Genomic DNA, 20,470 nt, shown 5'->3' with positions numbered 1-20,470 from the left:
GGCTCAGGGGCAGATTTAATCACATGCAAGTTGTATGTATGAAATAGAGAGAAGATCTGGGCTGAGAGACGTCAGAGGTATTTTCATACACTTGGCCTGACTGTCACAAAGTCCATAAGCTTTTACATGGTTGAGTTATTCACAACAGCCCTGAATTCAGTCCCTGTGGCTCAAAACTCTGGTGGAGAATTGCACCTGGCTCAGTTGAGCCCTTGCTCTCAGTGTGGTGCTGCTGGTATCTGCCTGTTCTCCAGCATATTTAGTAGGAGGGAAAAGAGCAGAGATAGGTGATGTACAGCACACATCCCCAGCACACTTATCTCTGATGCCAAGATTTAACAAAAACTGCAGTACTGCAATCCTGAGCAAACACGAGTGGTTGGGTATATGGCAGACTTGGACATGATGGTATTGGGCAATTTTTAAGCAACTCTTGTAATACAGAGGAGGCTTTGAAATTTAATGTACCACTAGAATAGAAGAACAAGAACTAATCTGTGGTGTTAGCTAACCAGAAAAGCACTTGCAGAGAAGCAGATGATAGGCAGCATCCCTTCACACTCAGCCCCAGAAACAGTTGGGGGATGAAGGGGAGCCAGCCTTTGAGCTGTGGCACTACCCAGCGTACCCACCAGTTGAAATTGCTGAGGCAGAGACACTTTCTGATCTTCCTGGGAAAATAATCAGTGTTTGTGTGAATAAAACTGGTTCGTCTGGGGCATAATCGTATTATTGCACATTTCAGATCAGAGTCATGCGAAATTATGACTTTGAGTTTGACTGCAGCATATACTGCAGATTTGATCTGGCAGGAGCAGGTATTTGTGTCCTGCTCAATGCAGTTGCCTGAGGTTTGCCCTGGCAGTTCTTTGACAGAAATATGGAAAGGCTGTGCATAGTTCTGTATGTTGGATAATGTGGGAAATGACAGCCCTGCTGCTGAGTGCAATCAAGAATGTGTATATCCCTGATTCAGCTGGCACGAATGTAATGTCACATGCTTAAAACTGGAGATTTTTAATAACTGCAACTGGATGGATCCTTCTGTCACCTAGTCATCTTCAGTACAGATGTATCTGAAATAATGTGCGTATGAGCTTTTTTGCTTAGTGTATAGTGCTCTTCTCTGTTTGGGATTATCAGAATAGGACAATTTACTGCTCCTCTGGGAAGAAGGGAACATATCTGGAGTCTTTCCTAGAGTAAGTATTTCTAGCTTCTTCATTGGTATTTTTTTACAAAAATAAAAACCTTTTATCTGAAAATATGAACCTATTTGCTTTGAGAAGACCATGTACACCTTTAATAATAGTAATGAGATGGAGCATGGGAACCTCCAGCTAGAACAGTTTTTAAACAGCAGTTGCCACTCAGCTGGTTTGGCAGCAGCAGTAGCTTCAGTTAGATGTAATGTTTGACCTTCTGTTGTGCTTGTGGGCTGTTGCAATGTGAAGTAAAAGATACCTACCCAAAGCCTCTGATGAGGTTTGTTGGCCTTGGGTGCTATCCACAGTGTGTGTTTCCTGCTGTGCTGCAAAATGTACAGTAACAGTACATAAATAGAAAAGCTGTTCTTGGGGACAAATAATCTTTTTGTTGGTGTAGTTCTCCTAGCGGTTTGTAGCTGTAGCAATGTTTGCTGCAATAGTTTCTGATATTATTTTGTGGTGTGGACAAATGGAGGTTGTAAGCTTGATAGGCTTCCAGGTTGTTGTTGTCAGTCTTCTTGAACCTGTGGTGGACTTGAGACCTTCAAGTGTTGATTTCCTTGAGTTTTTGGAGCTCTTCTAGGTTTCATGAAGTGCACTATTTGTCATTTTCACCTCCTTGGTTAGGAGAATAAATAAGGTCAAACAATTAGTGTCAGAACACACATCTGTTATGCTCCAGAAGAGCCTGTCACCTCCAGAAGGGTCTTGTGACAGCTGTGACTCCATGGGAAGCCTTCAGTGGAGCAGGCTCCTAGCAGGACTTATGGACCTGTGGAGAGAGGAGCAGGTTTCCTGGTAGGTGTGGTGACCCTATGGGGGACCCACGCTGGAGCAGGCTGTTCCTATACAACTGAACCCTGTGGAAAGGGACCCCTGCTGGAGCAGTTCTTAAAGAACTGTAGCCTCTGGGAAGGACTCACATCGGATAGTTCTTGGAGGATTGTCTCCTGTGGGAGGGACCTCATGCTGGTCCTCCCTGGGGAGGAAGCAGCAGCAGTAATACGTGATAAACTGACCATAACCCCCATACCCCATCTGCCTGTATTGCTGAGCAGGGAGGAGGTAGAGAACCAGAAATAAAGTTAAGACCAGGAAGGAGGGAGGGGTGGGTGGAACGTGTTTTTTAGGATTTGCTTTACTTCTCATTATCCTGCTCTGATTTTGTTTGGTGATAAATTCAATTACTTCCCCTAAGTCAAGTCTGTTTTGCCTGTGATTGTAACTGGTGAGTGATTTCTCCCTGTCCTTATCTCAACTCATGAACCTTTCATTATATTTTCTCTTGCCTGTCCAGCTCTCTCCAGAGGAAGAGGGTGATAGAGCAGCTTTGGTGAGCATCTAGCCCAGGTCAAACCACCATGGTTTTTGGGGCATGCCGTGATGCCTGATATGAGAAAGTCACAGGAGTGGCCAGCCGGTACCTTAAGCCTTAGCCCAAATATGAGAGGAAAAAGTAACTGCATCCTTACACAGCCCTTAGGTTGTATTCATGTTTGTTTGCAGTGATTAATGACTGATCTGAAGTTGCAGTGTCTGAGTTGACAATTTAGCATGTTAACCCATGCTATAAGTTGATGCAAGTCTTTGGGCTGTCTTATTCTGCCACAGCCCACGTATCCCTGTTAATTTGTAGCTCAAACCAACATCAGAGTGCTTGCATCTGCGAGTGTTATGTGCTGGATCTGGCTGCACCTATTACCAGATTTGGAAGGGTGGTGGGGGAATTTGTTTTACTGTGGTTGCTGACAGTCATTTTTCAGCCCCCTCCTGAAGTACAGCAGCAGTTTGTCAGATCTGCAGTTGTCAGCATGCTCGCACATGTGAAAAAGGTAAAAACAGGGTTACTAACCCTCTGTTCCTGAGATGTAGCAATTGATTTGGATCTCAAAACCCACTACCACCACCCTTGGTCCTTGAATTGAGAGAGAAGCGACAGGTTCACACCATACTGCCCTTTTTGACCCCTGATACACAGGCAAGGATGTATGTCTGACGCTGATGGAAATGGCTAGTTGTCAAATGGTCAGCTTGCCTTCTCAGTGTGCCTGGGCAATACAGGGGAGTCCACACTGATTAAATCCTTGTAGAGCTGTGGTTGCCGTAGGTCAGTTAACCCATCAGCATGGAGTCCTCCAGACCTCAGTCTCGGAAGCATCTGAACAAAAAAGAGGACGTGTACACTGGAGTTGCAGCTTGTAACTCGACTTAACCATTTGCCAGGCAAAAGCCTCTCTAAAACCTTGACCACCATATAAGCATTGCATGTTTTCCATTTTAAGGCATATTCAAAAGATCAAGATAAGCAGACAGATTATATAATCACAGAAAGTCTTTCTCCAGCAAGAGATGTTAAAAGCGCTTTGTGTTGTGATAATGCCTGTGTATTGTGCAGAAATTTCCGTTCCTTAGACAGAAATATACCAAATATTTAATTTTGTTCTTGCATTCCTCATCTTTCAACAGATTTTAGTATCTGTCTTTAGAAATGTAAAGCTAACAGTTTGACTGGTCTGATGAATTTGGTTGCCTCATCTTGAACGTTTAATTTTTCCTTCTGCTCTGGCGTCTGTTATTCTTTAGCACAATCACACTGAATATCAATTAGGAGGCAGGAAGATGATTGTGGAAAACTTGGTGAGGGAGATGAGATGCTGACTGGGATTTTGGCTATTGTGAATGGGGATGCATGTTTGCTCTGAATTCTTTCTGAACTTTGGAAACTCTTTGTATTAAACTATATGTGCTGTGCAGCAACATGAGATTTTGAGATCCCTGTAATTTGCGTTCCTCTCTTCAAAGTCACAGTAAGTGGTCGCTTCCACGAACAGGAAGGCAAGTGGTCAGTGCCAAAGTTATTTAGCAGATGGTGCTTGAGTAGCAAGCAACATCATTTGAAGTGTAAGGCATATAAGAGATGTCTACCGGCCTGGCAAATGAGACCCCTGGTGTTACTCACATGCTTCCATCTCCCATCCTGCAAGATGCTGCCATCTGTCAAGACACTGAGCCAGGCCTCACTTAAATAAATAAATCTATTTCCCCCTTTTTTCCAGAGCACTTGTCGTTGCCTGGGTTAATACGCTACATGTGGGCTTACGTATATAATACATGTGAGGGAGGCAGAAATATAGATACAAATATGAAAAATGCGCCGTTGGGTTCTGTTACTTGGGTCAGACAATGCTAATGCATGGTAAACATCTTCAGAAAAGTATTCAATATTTAAGTGGCTTTGTACACCAAGCATAAACAGTAATGGCTCTCTTTCTTTTTGGCAGAGTGTGACAAGCTGCGGCGGGATGGCTACCGGAGCTCACAGTATTACTCTCAGGGCCCCACCTTCTCCTCATCCTCCAGTGCAATCTGTGGAAGTTACCAGGATGATTATGAAGAAATTGAACAAAAGGTAATGGAGGGGGGGGCAAAGTGCTGGAAAAAATACTTGCCTGCTACAGTTTAATTGCCTGCCATAATACTTTTCAAATAAGACAGGATTTTTAGAAGATCGTGAAGATGTTTATTCCTTTAAATTACAGTGATATTAGGTCACCTGACTTTCAGGGTCTCTTAAAAATCCCAGTTATTCCCATGCATTGATACAAAGTTCCCAGTCGCAGGTTCAGGATGTGAAAGCAGGAAGGAGTTTGGTGATGTTCTGGAGGGAAGACCCTAGCAAGGGTAGTTGTTAAGTGTTTACATTCAAGTAGCAGGAAGAACTATTCACCAACCATCAGCATAACCAAATGGTAACTTGGATAGGTGCACACTTTGAATTGCTAATACGGGCAGTTATACACTTAGACAGAGCCTTTGTCCTCGTGCATCACAACTTTTGCTAAAGGCATCCAGAAAATGAAGATTGCCCACTAAGTTGGGTCAGCTTTCTTTCAGTTTACTTCATGATTTTCGGTTTATATTCCCACATCTCAACTCCTAGAGTGCTTAGCTTAGAATCTAGAAAGAAATGAAACAAATAAAGAGAAGGGACAGTTAAGCACAAGTCCTAAGGAAGTTGTGAAGATATATTGCTATATACATCAATTTATACACATTTCAATTACAGAACTAGTTGAGTAAGTTGAGTTAGTGTTCTAAAGAAGAGAAATTCTACTCCCCTGTCCTTACTTTACCCTCTTGTGCCTGTGGGCTCTGAAGGAGAAGCTGACTTTGGTGTTGTGGTGTAGGACATTACTGCTCGGTCAAGAGCAAGATGCACTGGAGCCTGGCTGTCCAAAGCTGAAATGCTGGAGCTCCTGGGATTTTCAAGATAGATATTCTAGAATAGTTTGCCAGAAACTACTGTTGCTTAGAGAATGGGAGGATATCCGTGGTTGTAACACAGTCTGATTTTTTTGAGTTGTTACTAAACCATATGTCCCTCTGTAGTATGGACCAAATAACTCTGTCTCTCAGCAAAACGTGCAGACCCTGAAAATGCACTTTAAAGGGTACAGTTTTTTCAGTTCTATCCTCTATGGCTTTTAATCACATAATAAAAGGTGTTGTGGAATATGTACGGTCTCTCATTCAGGTGATGATTGCATTTATCTGTGTATTGGCAGGAAATGTTAGAGCATCTTGTTTAGTTGTTTGTGGTATGTACTGGCAGTGGGCCGAGAATGTAAAGCACATTCATACTGTGGAATGCATTATAATGATAATTTGCAAAACTTTGCTGAAATCAGTAGAACTTCCACTGGGGAAAGTGTTAACACATTGTTTGTTGCTATTAATGTACTGCACATATATGCATGTATATATGTCATTGACTGGTTTTGGCCAGTGCTGTGCAGCAGACAACCATCTGCACATGTAAAACTAATGCAACATTTAAAAAATATAAATACACTTTTCTTTGACAATTTGAATGAAAGCATATAAGCGTGCATGAGGACTCTTGGAGACTAAAAGCTGTCATCCTTTTCATGGTTAAGCGTTTTTTTGAGTGTTAATGTGTTACTAACAATTTCTGTGCATTCTGGAAAAAAATAATCCAACTAGTATGCTTCAAGGGTAGGATAGCGCTTCCATTTCAATTTGAAATAGGTTCCTTTAAATATTTTTAGTTGAAAGGATGATTCAGAGCTGTGGAGAAAGATAGCTGCCAAACTGACTGTCTTGACTGTTACTGCTTATCTCAGAACCTTAACCCTGCCACTCTTACTTGCAGCTCAGAAAGATATTAATTCCTTGTAAACTGTAGCATGATTCTCCATTCATGTTGTATAACTCAGTGTTTTGTGGAGTCCTTTGACCAGTATCTTTGTTTAATTGGCTTTTTTTTTCTTGTTTTTGTAACAGCAAAAGCTCTACTCTTTTTTTAAACGAACGTTTACCACAACAGATTTCTGAACTTGAATTATTATCCTCCTGGTAAAGTGCCAGTAATTCTAATAAGTCTTACGCCTTGCTCGAGTCATATTTCAGCTGTCAGGAGAGTTCTTCAGTAACAGTGTGGAACTGGGGTCACCAAAAATCCTGTGATTCAAAATGTGAACTCCTCACCACTAGATGAAAGCTTTGTAGCCTTATTGTCTATTCAAAGCCGAAAAGCCAACATTTAAATTTTGTGCATGCAGCACTTAATAGTTGAAATTTGAGAACAGCAGAATAATGATGGGTTGATGAATAGCTATTTACTGTTAGGAAACTTACTTCTTAGTTGATATAATTGCCAACTTGTAGAAAAAACAATGTGTTACTGCATGGTGGCTTCAGAAAGGAAACCATCTTTCCCTACTTTTTTTAATCTGCTTCTAAAAAAAACCCCATAGCCAGATATTCTGCTTGTCTGTCTACACCAGAGACAATATGAAGCCATGGCTAGGTGATATGAGAGGAGACCTCAATCCATAAGCATTCTCAGGTTTTGTGGAGGTGGATGTCTGTCAGCAGAGGGTAATAGTCATGCCACAAAGCACATTGGTTCAGTGTGAGTCTTAGAAAATGTCTAAGGTAAGCAGAACATTTGCTTTTCTAAGGGAAAACCAATAGGGAGAAGCAGGTCCAACTCAAAAATGAGCAAACAGAATTAGAGAACACAGAAAGTTGGAGTATCTGAATGGTAATTGATATAACATTAAGTTCTTGAAACTACCCTTTTACTTTTAATGTTAATTCTTACAAGTTAGATTAATGGAGCACAGGCCAAGTTTCACTGTAATACTGATTCTAATTGAGTTTGTTGGTGATTAAATTGGTTTACCTGGATTTTACATCTGAGTGCTGTGACCAGTCTCCTTCTTTCTCATTTCTTACATACCACTGTTGGTTACACAGCTTGAGAGCTATTCCTGTCCTTCAGTACTGCTCTGTTTTAACAGTGTAAAAGATATATTGAAATGTCGCTTTCAAACTCTAGTTCTCCTTATGTTCTGAAATGTATACATTGTGTATGTTAACAGTATTTATCTTTTGTGTGTTTTTTTTCTTATTCTTTTATCTTTCCCTTTTTACCACTCATTCTCTTTATTTCTTTTTGTCTCACTCAACAGTCTAGTCTGTTAGACTGCATCTCTCAGTCTTGCATTAGCGCCTGCTGTAACTTGGTTCCCTGGAACAACAAGGTACCTTGCCCATGAGTGGGACCATCCAGCTGCCATATCTGCAGCTTGATGTTTCTTGTAGTGTTTAGTATATATGCAGTCTTACTCTGCTCTTAGCCTTCAGTCATTACCTGCTTCTTTTTTCTGCTTGAAAAAAAGGCAATTAAAAAAGTCAGCTGCTCAACAGAAGAGTGCCGTGCCAGGTTTGTTTCCTTTATTTTTGTCTCTACTCCCTTTTGTCTGCAGAACAGTATCCTGTATTTACTTGCTTTGCTGAATTTTTTATTCCCTTTTTGTCTATTAACATTTGCCTCCTTTGAAACTCCTCCCCCAGTGGACACTGTGTTTTATTTAATTGGCTGCGTCATTGGTTTTTAATTAGCCAAGGGAAACCTCTACTAGTTTGGAGGAATGTATTTTTCTTAATTGACGAATGTGAGCTAAAGAGTACCTGCTCCCAGGAATGCAGTATATTGTCTTTATTCTATCTATGAAAATGTTTGTGTGCCAAAAACTCCCAGTATTTTTTCCTAGGTCCTGTCATTTGGCTTATGAACTTTACCTTGATACAGTCTGTTACACTTTGGGTGAAAAAAATATTTATTTTGCTTATTCATGGGGGAACAAAGTATATTTTTGCCACTCTGCTCAGCTAATCTGTTATAAAACTCTGCAGTATCTGCAAGAGACTGTTTCGTATATTAAGTGAAAACAACTAATGCAGTGCTAACTGCATTAGACTTGAGGAGGTCTAATCCAAAACTTTGCTTGGTGTTAAGAGGAGCTAAAGCAGTTGGGTGCTTCAGTTTTGGGTCTAGCAGAGCTGAAGATACCTCTGGGTGGTGGTGATGGTGTCCTCAGCTGTCCTCCCTGTCCCTCTGCTGCAGTTGCATGGCGTTGCTCTTGTAAACAACACATGTATTTTATACCATTTGCAAGGGTTTTCTTTTAAATGCCACTCAGTTTACTGAGTTGGGACAGCAGCTCGTAATGCATGAAATGCCAAAGCTTAAGGAAGTGAGTACAGAAAATCTTTGAACAAAGAAAAGGGGGTAATTCTTCACTCATCACATGCTCACACTGTGCAGCTGCTGCAGGAATTGTGGATGCTGAAAGTTTACATGGATTTAGAAAGCAAGTGGGTACATTCTTGGAGGGGGAGGAGGACTCCATCCTCTGATTTAAATTTCACCTGTGTATCATTGATTAGTCGTTATTTTAAGGCAGATACTAGATAGCCTTTTAGAGCTCCAAACAGTACAGCTGTTCTTATAGTTTTTATCCTGTTGCAACAGAGTAGAGGAAGAAAAAAGGAACATTTCTGCGGTTACGGTGATAACTTGCTTGATAGTCAGTGATTTCTGCTGACAAAAGAATTCCTTCCTTACTGAGACAGTGATGGTTATGAAACGAAGGATTTAGTAGGATAGCAAAGTTGGCTAGTACAACTGAAGATCTGTGCGTAGAAGTAATAAAATGGAATATTCTATGAAAACTGGGGGAACCAGAATGGTGACCTTGGGCTAGAGGACACAAAATAGAGCAAGACATGACTAATTCATGTTAAGTGTAAATTCACATAAATATATAACCATAACATATATAACACTGTGTTCTGTAACACGGTGTGAAATCCCATGTTTTGAATTAGGCATGTGAAGTGCCATTCTCAATTGACCAGGTTTGGGTCTTGGGTTTCTTTTCCCTGTTATTGTTTGTCCTGATCCCTTTGCATTGAGAAAATGGCACATGAAGCTGTCAAACCTAGTAAAACAGTGGAGCAGAAATAGGATGTCGGCAAACATAATAGACAGCTGAAATGGTATGGCTGCTCTCTCCAACACTGATTTTTTTTCTCTATTTTGTTTTTATGAGAAATTATGATTTTATAAGCAGTTGTAGTAGACAGGAGGGTAAATGACATGACTAAAAGTTTGAAGTCCCTTTACTGAAAAGTAGAATTTGTATGGATTGAATTTTCCTCTTGGAGGTCCCATCTTTTTTCAAAGAGTATAGTATAAGCCCTTGGAATATAAAAAATATTTAGAATAAACAGATTATTTAGGCAGAGATACATAGCATAAACTCATTTGTCATCTGGGACCTCTCAAATAGCATGAATGTGCTAAGATAGTGAAATCCTTTTGTTGTATCTCGGCAGCTGAGTTGGCTGGGGGACAGTATATCAACAAGGCGTTGGAGAGGCTCTGGCTTATTGAGCCATATAGCTTGTCTATAGGATATTTATAGGCCATTTTTCTTCTGGATTCTAATTTTAACTCCCATTTGAAAGTTCATGCTTTTTCCCCTCTAATGCATATTCGTGGACAATCCTAAACATCCACTGGTCAGGTTATGTGACCAATACATCTGTTCTAGAACAAGCCGCAGTCACAAGTATTGAGGCCATGTTGCTGAGAACGCAGCTGCGTTGGGCAGGGCACGTCTCCAGGATGAAGGATCACTGCCTCCTTAAGATCTTGCTTTATGGTGAACTTACCACCGGCTGCCGCAAGAGAGGAGCCCCGAAGAAAAGATACAAGGACTCCCTGAAACAACATCTCAGCCTTGGCCATATTGATCAACATAACTGGTCTACTCTGGCCTCAAATCGGGAGGCCTGGAGACACACTCTCTGTAACGCTGCTGATGCCTTTGAGAACGCACGCAGGATCACTCTCGAGGAGAAAAGACAATGCAGAAAGAACCGTGTCTTGCAGAATATACCACCTAAGGAGTCTTTCTGCTGTGCCTTTTGCAATCGGACATGTCTATCTCGTATTGGCCTCATTAGCCACCAGCGTGCTTGTAACAAACGTGGGTAGGGCCTTCCTAAATCTTCGTTCGTGAAACCTCGCCATGATGATGATGGCATATTTGTGGAAACACTGCAGGGTCCAAGAATGCTGCTTACACCCCCCACCTTTCCTTTTTACCATGTCCATGAAAAGAATGAATTCCAGCAAATTTTCCTGCAGAGATGAGAGTAACAACCTGTAGCACAGAAATTTGGCCATTTAAGTCAAACAGTGAGTTACCGTGACTCAGAGATACTTTAAAAATGGAACAGGTACTTTCTGTTCTATTATGAACATAGAATTTATGATCAGCTTTGCTAAGCAGATACATATTCTCAAGGTACTGCCTAATTCTACTTCTGGTGTAACAGACCTTACTTGAGGAGACATTCTTGTCACACAGCAGCAATTCATCTTCCAGCAAGCTTCTGGGCTGTAAATCTGGAAATGTTTGCCAAAAATATGTGAAACCCTGGGATTTTCCCTGTAGATTTTCATCCTAATTATAGAGGTAAATAATTTCTATCTGAAGAAAGCTGAAAGATGAGCCACTGCTTTCCTCTGTGTGTAATAAAGCTGTGTACGCCTTTGTCATGCCTATACTACTATCACTTGAGAGTATTTTGGAAGAAGGGACGTAAGCAGAGACAGTCATGTTTCTTCAGGATCCATGGAAAACCTACCTATAATTCAAACATGAACACTTATTCCTACACCCAAAACCACCTCCAACCCTTTTATTGAATTATTTTGTAAAAGTGCACATCTCTGTCCTATGGCAGAAGGTCATTCTCGCTGACACACTGCTTTGAACTCAACTACACAATTGGCAGAAGGTCATTCTCACACACTGGTTTGAACTCAACTACACAATTGGCAGAAGGTCATTCTCACACACTGGTTTGAACTCAACTACACAATTGGGTTTTCAGTTCCTTCTCATTGGTTATTTGCTCACTGGTTGGTTTCATTTCTGTCCGTCTTATACCATCTATCTCCAGTTTTCTCAACTTTTAATTCTGCAGAATTTGTGATTGATGTTACACATTTCTTTGGATAGTTAGTATTCCCTTGTAGTAGGTGCTTCACTTCTTCAGTTTTTCTATCTTTTCATATACCGTAACAAAAAAAAGTTTTCTGTTTGTCTTGGGTAATTTCCTTGAAAAGGAAGGGTGGCTTCGTAACCGGTGTCTCTGCCACTTGACATACTGGAGTAACCCCTTGTGACTGCTGTATGTTAGCTGAGACCTGGCACTGCATTACAATCTGAAGGTGACAGATACTGATGCTGACGGTATCAACCAAGCAGAGTATTTGAAGGTCACTGGAGCTCATTCTGACCCCAGACAAACTGCAAAACCAGGCTGGAGGTGTCTCCCTTGGTGCCCCAATTCAGGTGGAGAAAAGCTCATTGCAGAACAAGGAAAGCAGTATTTTTTTACCTCAACCCCTGATTACTCTGCTGTGACACTGGGCTGGCACCCCTTTGCCACATTCCTTACAAAACCTTTTGCATGCTTTCTCTCTCTCTCTCTCTCTTTCTCTCTCTCTCTCTCTCTCAGTTTTTAAACCTATCTGTGGGAAAGCATGACCTGGAGGCAGCTTTCTCTTTTGCAATGGTGTTTTCTATCCCAAATTGCTTAAGTTAATAAAGGTCTTTATGAGTTTGAGTGATTTGAGGTGGGAAAGCCCTTGTGTTTGTGTGTCAGTACATCCATGTGCGCCTACACCGTGTACTTGTATAAACAGTCTATGTATGCACACTCATAAGAAGATAAACATTCACATTCTATTGTAAAGAAATGGGTTTTAGAGCCTTTTAGAAACAGTGGAGGCCTGAAAAAATACTGATGTCCTCTAAGAGGGTTGCATTGATAAAATTGCTGGGTCTTCCACAGGGCTGAGCCCTTACCTACACAGCAGCATCTATCCCATCCACAGCCTCTCTAATAAAGAAATTCAAGGCTGCCAGAAATGGATTATTTCCTTGAAGAAAAACTCCCATATTTTGAAGTGTGGTTCCAAAAGGCAGGATGACATTAGTAATAATTTCATTGCCTACAATGTTTTTTTTAGTATTGCCTGAAGAGCTTTTACTTCTCCATTCTTTTACTTTTTGCCTGCAAGTTGCTATTATTTTTATTTTCCATTAAGTGAAATGTTGGACCCTATCCTAAAGGATGTAGAGTCAAAGCATAATAGAATAAGTAAATGGTTATTTATTTATAAACACTGGGAATTCCTCATAGTAACAGGAAGAAAATTAAAATGAGAAATGATAAACAGCGTTTGTGGTACAGTGTTTGGGCATGTCTTTTGTATAGCACTCAGCTTCAAGAGAAAACAGATCGCTTAGACTGAACACCCACAACAATTAAAAAAATCCATCTGTTATAAATAGCTATAATGTTTCTTTCCTTGCCTGTGTACAGCAGTGAGAGAGGGAGAAGCAGTGGTCTGGTACTGACAACCCTATTTCAAGTAGTATTTGGCTCTCCAAAAAGAGAAAGGAATAAAGAAAAGAGGGTGGAAGGACTGTAATTCTGGTCTGGTGGTAGGGAGGGAGGTCCCAAAGCAAACACCTCTGAAGCAGAGGAGTCAGCAGAGATCTCTGCTAGCGCTGCAGCTGCTGTGCAACTACTCTTCCATCGTTTTCTTCTCTTTTGTTTTGCCTGGAGGCAGAAGGAGACTGAGGTTGGTTTTCCTCCAGGTCTTCCTTCCTCTCCTGCTTCTGAAATTCCCTGGAGTACCTAGCTGGCAGGAGTGGGGAGGAGAGAAGGCTGCTTCTCTCGGATTTGCTTGGCATTTAGGACCACCTGCGAGAAGCCCCAGCAATGTCTTCTGTGTGCCCTGAATCTGCCTGCCCTCAGTGTGTGTCATGGACTAGTACTGTCCTGTCAGTAAAAAGCTGCGTTATGGCTTTCTCTGCCATTACTGGCATGCAGGCAAGGACCTTGTAATGAAAACAGATTTTCTCCCCAAAAGGAAATGGATTTTTTGGCTTTTAACTTTGGCGGAGGGATTTGCACAAGCTGTTGCAACCACTCTTTGTGGTGCAGAAAGTTTTTTGTTTCATTGGTTGGGTTTCTTTTGAAGTAAAACACATCACAAAATAGAAATCTGCCACTTTGAGAAGGACTGACTTTTAAAATGACCACTCTGTGGCTACTGATAATGTTAACTGCTTCACCTCTGAAAAACAGGTAACCCCTTGAACTGTGGCGAGTTTCTCCAAGACCGAAGTTATTCTTGCTACCTCGCTGATCAAAGGCTGATGGTTTTGTGGACTGTGTTGATTGGCTCTTTTACTGAGCTCTACTAAAGTCTGTCTTTTCGTGAGAGGCTTCTTATGTATCCTTACAGCCTAGCGCAGCTGGAGCAAAGCAGTGCTCAAATCTCGTCTTCCTAATAGGGCACGGGGAGGTGAAAGAGGAAAGGAAGGCAAACCTGGGTGCAGGGAGAGAGGGGTTCATCACTCCAAGAATTAGTCAATGTGTAAGGTAATATACTGTGCTTTGCTATGCTCGAGATCACTCTATTCTCTCTCATTGGTATGTATTCCTTAAACTGGTCAGATGTCTGGAATAAATACAATCTAGGTATTTTGTTGTGTGTTACTTTTTTACATGTTTTAAAATTGCTCTTTATGTAGGTCGAAGTGTGATATTTGAAAGGGTGTGTTTTGCTCCACAAGTAATTGTGCCGACTGCAGCAGCAACACCTTAGCAATACCATAGTTCTACTTTTCTTTAGCAGTGATAAACTTATGTTGTTGCATGTATTTCTGTTTGTAGTGTCCTGTCTCTCCCCCTGAAGAGGAAAAGCTTATTACCATCAAAAGGCCTAAAAGTCCAGCTTCAAATGAGTTATCAGATATCAACACCCAAACCAACTGGACTAAGTCACTCCCACTGCCAACTCCAGAAGAGAAAATGCGACAACAAGCACAGGCCGTTCAAACAGATGTGGTTCCTATTAATGTGACTGGTAGGCTTTTAATTTCAGTAATTGCATTACATTGATGAGGGAGGGAAGGAATAAAAGGGGATCCATACAGTTGGCTAGTATTTTGACACTTGTATATTTGATGCGTGAATTTTAAATTACTTACTACACCTTTCTGTGAAAACAGTGTTCTGCGTTAAATAGTGTCTCTGAACTTAATTAGAAAATGTCAAAATCCCTTAAAATTGTCATTAATGGAGATAGTCTACACTATGTGGGCTTGAAACGGCATTAGACATTCATGAAATACAAGAAGAGGACTGATAAATAGCACTATTTTGCTGTGGAATGCACTGAGGATATGTAATGGAAAATCATGTTTTATCCGATGCTAATGATATTTCAGGATTTTCTTCTAGGAATTTTATATAAGGAAAGTTATCAGGGACTTCTGTATTCCAAAGATTAAATGTTACAAAAATCAAGAAAAAACCTCTTGGATCTTATTTTTATCTGCAACAAGAGGTTTAGTGATCAAGGAGAGTAAGGTTAGAACAGCAAAAGTTAATGAGGCTACACCTTTGAGCAAGAGTCTTGGTAAGACACTCCACTTACATAACCATAGTCCACATTTTCTTGTTATGAACTATGTATTCATTTTGAAAATGCTCTTTGGTTTTACAGTTGCTGAACTCTCACTCTGTTAAAGTTAAATTACGTTAAAGCCTAATACTGAAGAGATACTTTGTCGGGTGTAAAATAGACCTTCTGTGAAAGATAGAATTATCACTTCAATTTAATAACCCCTCTTTTTTCTGCACAGCATCAAGATTGTCTATTATTAGTTAATTCAAATAACTGACCGCTTGCCTGCCAAAATCAGGATGATACTCAACATCCAGTTTATTTCAAATGCCATATGGCACACTCTGACTCCACGCTTACTCTGACAATCAATAGCTTGCAATGTTTGGCTTTCTTTTGAAAGTAAATTAGGTTCTCTTTCCCTGTCTTTTTCACCTGTATTTTTATAAACTAGTATTTTAAATAGTATTCTTCAATAGTATTTAAATATTTTAATAGTAAAGGAGCAGGACTTCCGTAACAAACATTAGCAAGCTTGGAGAAATCAACTAGAAGTGTTTACTTAAATAGCAGAAAATATTAGAAATAAACATCAGGAAGACAATAGAAAATTATGAACACCCCATCTCTGGAAATTTAATAGAAGGAAAATAAATGCAGTGCTGAAATGTTACTGGGCCAGTTGGCATTGTATAGGGAATTTAGGATACTGGTGCAGAAGGCCGAGTTAGGGGAACAATGGATAATCTGACATAATCAATAAGCTTGAGTAGGGCTTAGATATTGTGACAGCAGGAACAGGGTATATTTAGAGAAACAGTAATCTGCTGTTTGATTTAATGACCCTACGTACCGCAAAATATAGGGGGGAAGTAAACAGATGGAAAGAAGAATGAGGTAAAAGGATCAAATAGCTGATAGATTTAATTCAGCATCATTGGGAATGTTACCTACCGTGTTTGGATAAATTACGCTTGTGACTTCAACCAGCATAATTCAACTGGCGTAGCAAACCTTGTGTCCCCTGAATTGTTCAGCTAGCACTCAAAAAACTCAGCGGTTCCCAACTTTCCTGATTGAAATGGTGCACGTGCATATTATGCCTCACCTTTCTGGAGTGTGTGGTTGAGCATTTATTCCCTTACAAGCATGGTAATCGGAACAGATAGAAGAGGAGGGCAGTAAAGGAAGACTGCTGTTGCAGCATGTGGACTGGTCTCCAGGATCCACCATTCCTTTTCCCTTGAAATAATTATATTGCTACTGTGAAACAAGGCAAGCAACATGAGCCACACACAACATACAGAAAAAGCTGCTGTCCTTGTTCCTCTTTAAAAAGTCACAATCTGCTCCCCTCCTCTGCTCTCCCACGCACTGAGTAATTTTATTTTGTGAAGTTGTTATGTTACTGCATGAGGCAGAAAAAAAACTGACAAAAACTTCTGTGCTGTTTTTTCAATGTACCATGGAACAAACCATTGAGGATATTTGTTTTGATTTGGCTTTTTCCTTCACATGCTCTTTTTCTTGCTCTCCCAGAAGAGAGTTCAGAAAACTTCCATTTTATTACTTGTGGCATGAAATAAAAGGTTAACCTCTGAAGCAATTGCCAGCAGTAACCTGCTGGCAATTGATAACGTTTTCAGCAGTGCATTAGTAATGATTCTCCTACAATGGCCTCTCACGTGGCTGTGCAATAAATGCTACATCAGTTCAGTTTTCGGGCTCTTTGGTGAACAGATTGCAACTAATATAGTAGTCGTAAAAATCTGTTGGATAGCCTGAAGGTGCAGGGGCATTGCATTAGGCTGACAAGTTGCTGGCTAGACATCTAGATTTGGAAGTAGTTTCAGTCTTTGGGAGTGCCTGGGCTGAACTTTATTCTGGCCTGGAAGGGGTTGGACTGAATTTTCAGTGGTGGCCAGTCTTTGCTTTTACATATCTTGTGGCTTAAAAGATGTATAATGGTGTCTGTTCTTGTGGGTTTTCCAGAACTAACTTTCTTTACACATGGAGGAGTCTGATAATGGTGGAGGTGCTCAGTGCCAGGCTGGATCCTGCAAAACATTTAAGCATTTGCTTGAATCCAGCTTAACTGACTTCAGTGAGATTTAAGCACACTTAAATGTTTTCAGTGAATCCAAGGAAAACAGTGTACTGCATGAGGGTCAACTGAGTAAAGAGTATAAGGAACACCTAGTCAGTTTGTGACAAACCTGTAACAGAAGGAGAAAAGTATTCTTATATCTGTAAAACATATTTAACATTAACATTGATATTTTCCAAAACAAAATGAAGAAGGAAAAAAGACTGAGACATTCTGATTTTGCTTATTGGATTTCATTGAAGCTGCTACTTTGAAATTCTACAAATTTGTGTAGTGGCCTTTGTGTATCAAAATCCGTTGAAGACAGATTGGTTGGGTTAGCTCTTAGGTAGCTCATTGGAAGAAGTTACTGGGGATCAGTAACATTTCCCTATGGCCGTCTGGTTTGTGCTGTCTGAGGCTTCATATAAAAGACTCTCTCCTTGTTTGCACCCTCTAATTATCACTTATATCACCATCTCAGGCATAATTGTTGGCCTTTGAATGGATAAAGATATGTTCAGAGATGCAAAACTTTCTCCTTCAAATTCTTTGGATTTGTTTTAGTGTGCCATGCAGAATAAGCTAATGTCCTGACCCTGGCCACAGATGGGTCCTAACATCCTCGTAGTCCCCAGTGGATAGTCTGTCTCAATATTTCAGGGCTTCTACGAAGCCAGTGGGATCAATGATTCTAAATTTTATAGATCCCATATAGCTTCCTTCTCTGTTCATCTGCCCTGACTTCAGTCAATCCAAAAGTCAGATGAAACTGGCACTTCCTTGTAGCTGCAAGGATCTGCTTAGCACAACTGCAGCTCATGGTCAAGGCTATGGTCGAACAGAGTCAGTCTTTGTATTAACATAGTGAATGAAATCACTACATTTTTTCCTTGCCTTTTCACCAGTCCACATGCTATACTTTAATATGTGACGGTATCTTTAACTGTTATACAGGTAATGAGATTTTCTATGCTATTTTCATGACACACATCATACAGATGTGCAGTCAGCCAGGGTTAATATTTATGACATATTTGTTACTGTGCATTAATCACTTTTTAGAGGTAAATAATTTGGTCATTGATTTTCAAAAGGAGTGTACAAAGGTAAAAAGCATATACACTTTTGTTCTGCCTTTCACTTTTAAAAGGGTCATCTAAAGGATATTTAACAGTACTTTCCTTTAAAAAGGAAACTTAGAAGTGACCTGTGGGGGGTCATTGTTAGATTTTTAGAAGTGACAGAGAATTAATTAACTCAGAGTCTGTAGGGAAGGTTTATCTTACTACTAGTAAAATGGCCAAATTATAAACCTCTAAACAGAAGTGAATTCCTAAAGAAAAGCTACTTAATGATAGTGGTGCTTCTGGGTCCCATTACGATACAGCACATGGTCATTGTAAGGCTTTGTCTGGCAGCATGCACTTAGACACATTTTTTCAGCTCTTGGCATTGTTTATTTTTATAATCATCTGTAAAGTTTCAATTTTAAGCAGCTTTCACTCTGAAATATTTATGAATCCACAAGATCAGTTTGATCTCTGCATGCTCCATAGTACTTATTTGTATTCATGTTAAAAGATCACCACCAGCAATGTGGTACACTTGACAGGTTCAGAGCAACTTGAAATGAAAAAGAAGGGTCTCATGTGATTTAATGATGGAGCTGTGCAAAGACCTAATAGCTGTTGCCAATAGCAATGTCTGTTCCTGCATAAACCATTGTGATCTTTCATTTTCATGAGCAGATTTGCTTTTTCTGCAGCTCATTACTCCAAAATAAAATAACAAAACCTTCCAAAAACCTCTAAAGGGCCAAATTAAAGCAAAGAGTCTGTTTGCTTGTGGAATTAGAGCTGATCTCTTCAAATTTGAACTGGGCTCAGGAAGTCAAAATTCCTTTTAAAGCATGTAGTGCCGTGTAGTGGATATTTGTGCCTAAAGCCTTACTGTGACAATGTGCCGTATCTTCTTTCAGTGTAAACCTTCATTGTAGGACCAAGCTAACATCATTTATTAATGCCTTTTTTTCCATTTCTACAACAAGACTAGTGGAAGAAAGTGCATGTCAGTGTGCTTGGAAGTAATGTTGCTTTGCTTGTTCTACCATGTATTAGGGGAGAATTTCGACCGCCAGGCCAGCATTCGGCGGTCTCTAATTTACACAGACACGGTGGTAAGACGACCGAAGAAAGTCAAAAGGAGAAAGACTATTACAGGAATCCCTGACAACATACAAAAGGAGCTAGGTATGGCTCATCAGAACTGTATTCCATCCACTGTTCATTGTCACTGCTTGTCATTACTCGACTAATAACATTACCAGTGCTCATGAAACCAATACAGTCTGATAGCCTATTACAGTTCCAAATATGCGTGTGCTTCCTTGCCACCTCTTGCGTTGGGAAATTGGGACCTTTTATCTGTTGACTTCCATCTGTTAAAGAGAACAGGGTGTTTGGAAAATGATGTACTGGTACAATGAAAATCTGCAGGGATGTAAGATTTCTGGACTTCAGTGCTTTCCTTGAGATTTGATCCTCTTCTCCAAGATGTTCACTGAAGCAAAACTGAAGTAAGCAGGCATTTTGGCTTGTGAATAATTACTTAGAATGAATTACTTATTAATTAATTACTTTATTAGAATAATTACTTAGAATTACTTCCTGAATCTGCCGAAAGTTGCATCAAGAGTGAAAGACCTATTTTTCAGTTCAGTTTTGATCAGTTTTAATTGGCGACTCCTTAAGTATCAGTGTTATTTGATTGGAAACAATTTACATGGGCTTATTAGCTATTGCATGTATTCCAAAGGAAAAATACCTACTCAGTCACATTTGCGCTACCTCAGACAGTTCTCTTTCACACACAGTAGCAGACATAAATTCAAAGCTGATGAAGTAGTCTGAATTTTGGCAGAACTTTCAGACACTTTTTGCGGAACTCTTTGATTTAAATCTGGTCATTTTTGCTTATTCTTTAAAAAGTTAATTTAGTTATTCAGTTTTTCCCAGGTGATAACTTCACAGATCAAATTATGTTCCCCTCTTTTTTTTTTTTGGTAGAGGAAGAATGTCTTTTAAAATAGTGTAGCAGAACATAATTTTTGGTGCTATATGTGTGAAATTGTCTCATATATTGATGGTTTCTGTAAGTTTTACTACCTTGCATTTTGCATCAATTTCTTTTTTAATTATGGTTTCAATTCTTTGTTCTTTGTCTAGATTTTTCAAAAGGAGAGGCAAAAATATGTAACTTGTCTGGATGGGTTTGAAATGAGCTAGAGGGCCAGGCATA

General features: G+C 40.0%; 1 protein-coding gene across 9 annotated transcripts in view; it reads left to right on the top strand.

Annotated features, from left to right (window-relative positions):
* The window catches only part of NHSL1 (NHS like 1), a 181,592-nt gene that overhangs the window by 137,846 nt on the left and 23,276 nt on the right, over positions 1–20,470 (top strand). For 6 of the 9 annotated variants that reach the window (XM_017825923.1, XM_017825925.1, XM_017825924.1 and 3 more), the window contains exons 3-5: positions 4,490–4,617; positions 14,349–14,541; positions 19,291–19,422. In XM_017825923.1, coding sequence (XP_017681412.1) covers positions 4,490–4,617; positions 14,349–14,541; positions 19,291–19,422 — 453 coding nt within the window. Of the gene's footprint in view, positions 1–4,335; positions 4,405–4,489; positions 4,618–14,348; positions 14,542–19,290; positions 19,423–20,470 lie in introns of those variants that run through there. The other 3 variants (XM_017825927.1, XM_017825926.1, XM_017825931.1) reach the window with 2 other exon arrangements.

This window comes from Lepidothrix coronata, unplaced genomic scaffold (genome assembly GCF_001604755.1).
Source record: "Lepidothrix coronata isolate B3197 unplaced genomic scaffold, Lepidothrix_coronata-1.0 Scaffold123, whole genome shotgun sequence".
Lineage (NCBI taxonomy): Eukaryota > Metazoa > Chordata > Aves > Passeriformes > Pipridae > Lepidothrix > Lepidothrix coronata.
The sequence above is the reverse complement of the archived record's forward strand: the minus strand, read 5'-3'. Positions and strand labels throughout refer to the sequence as shown.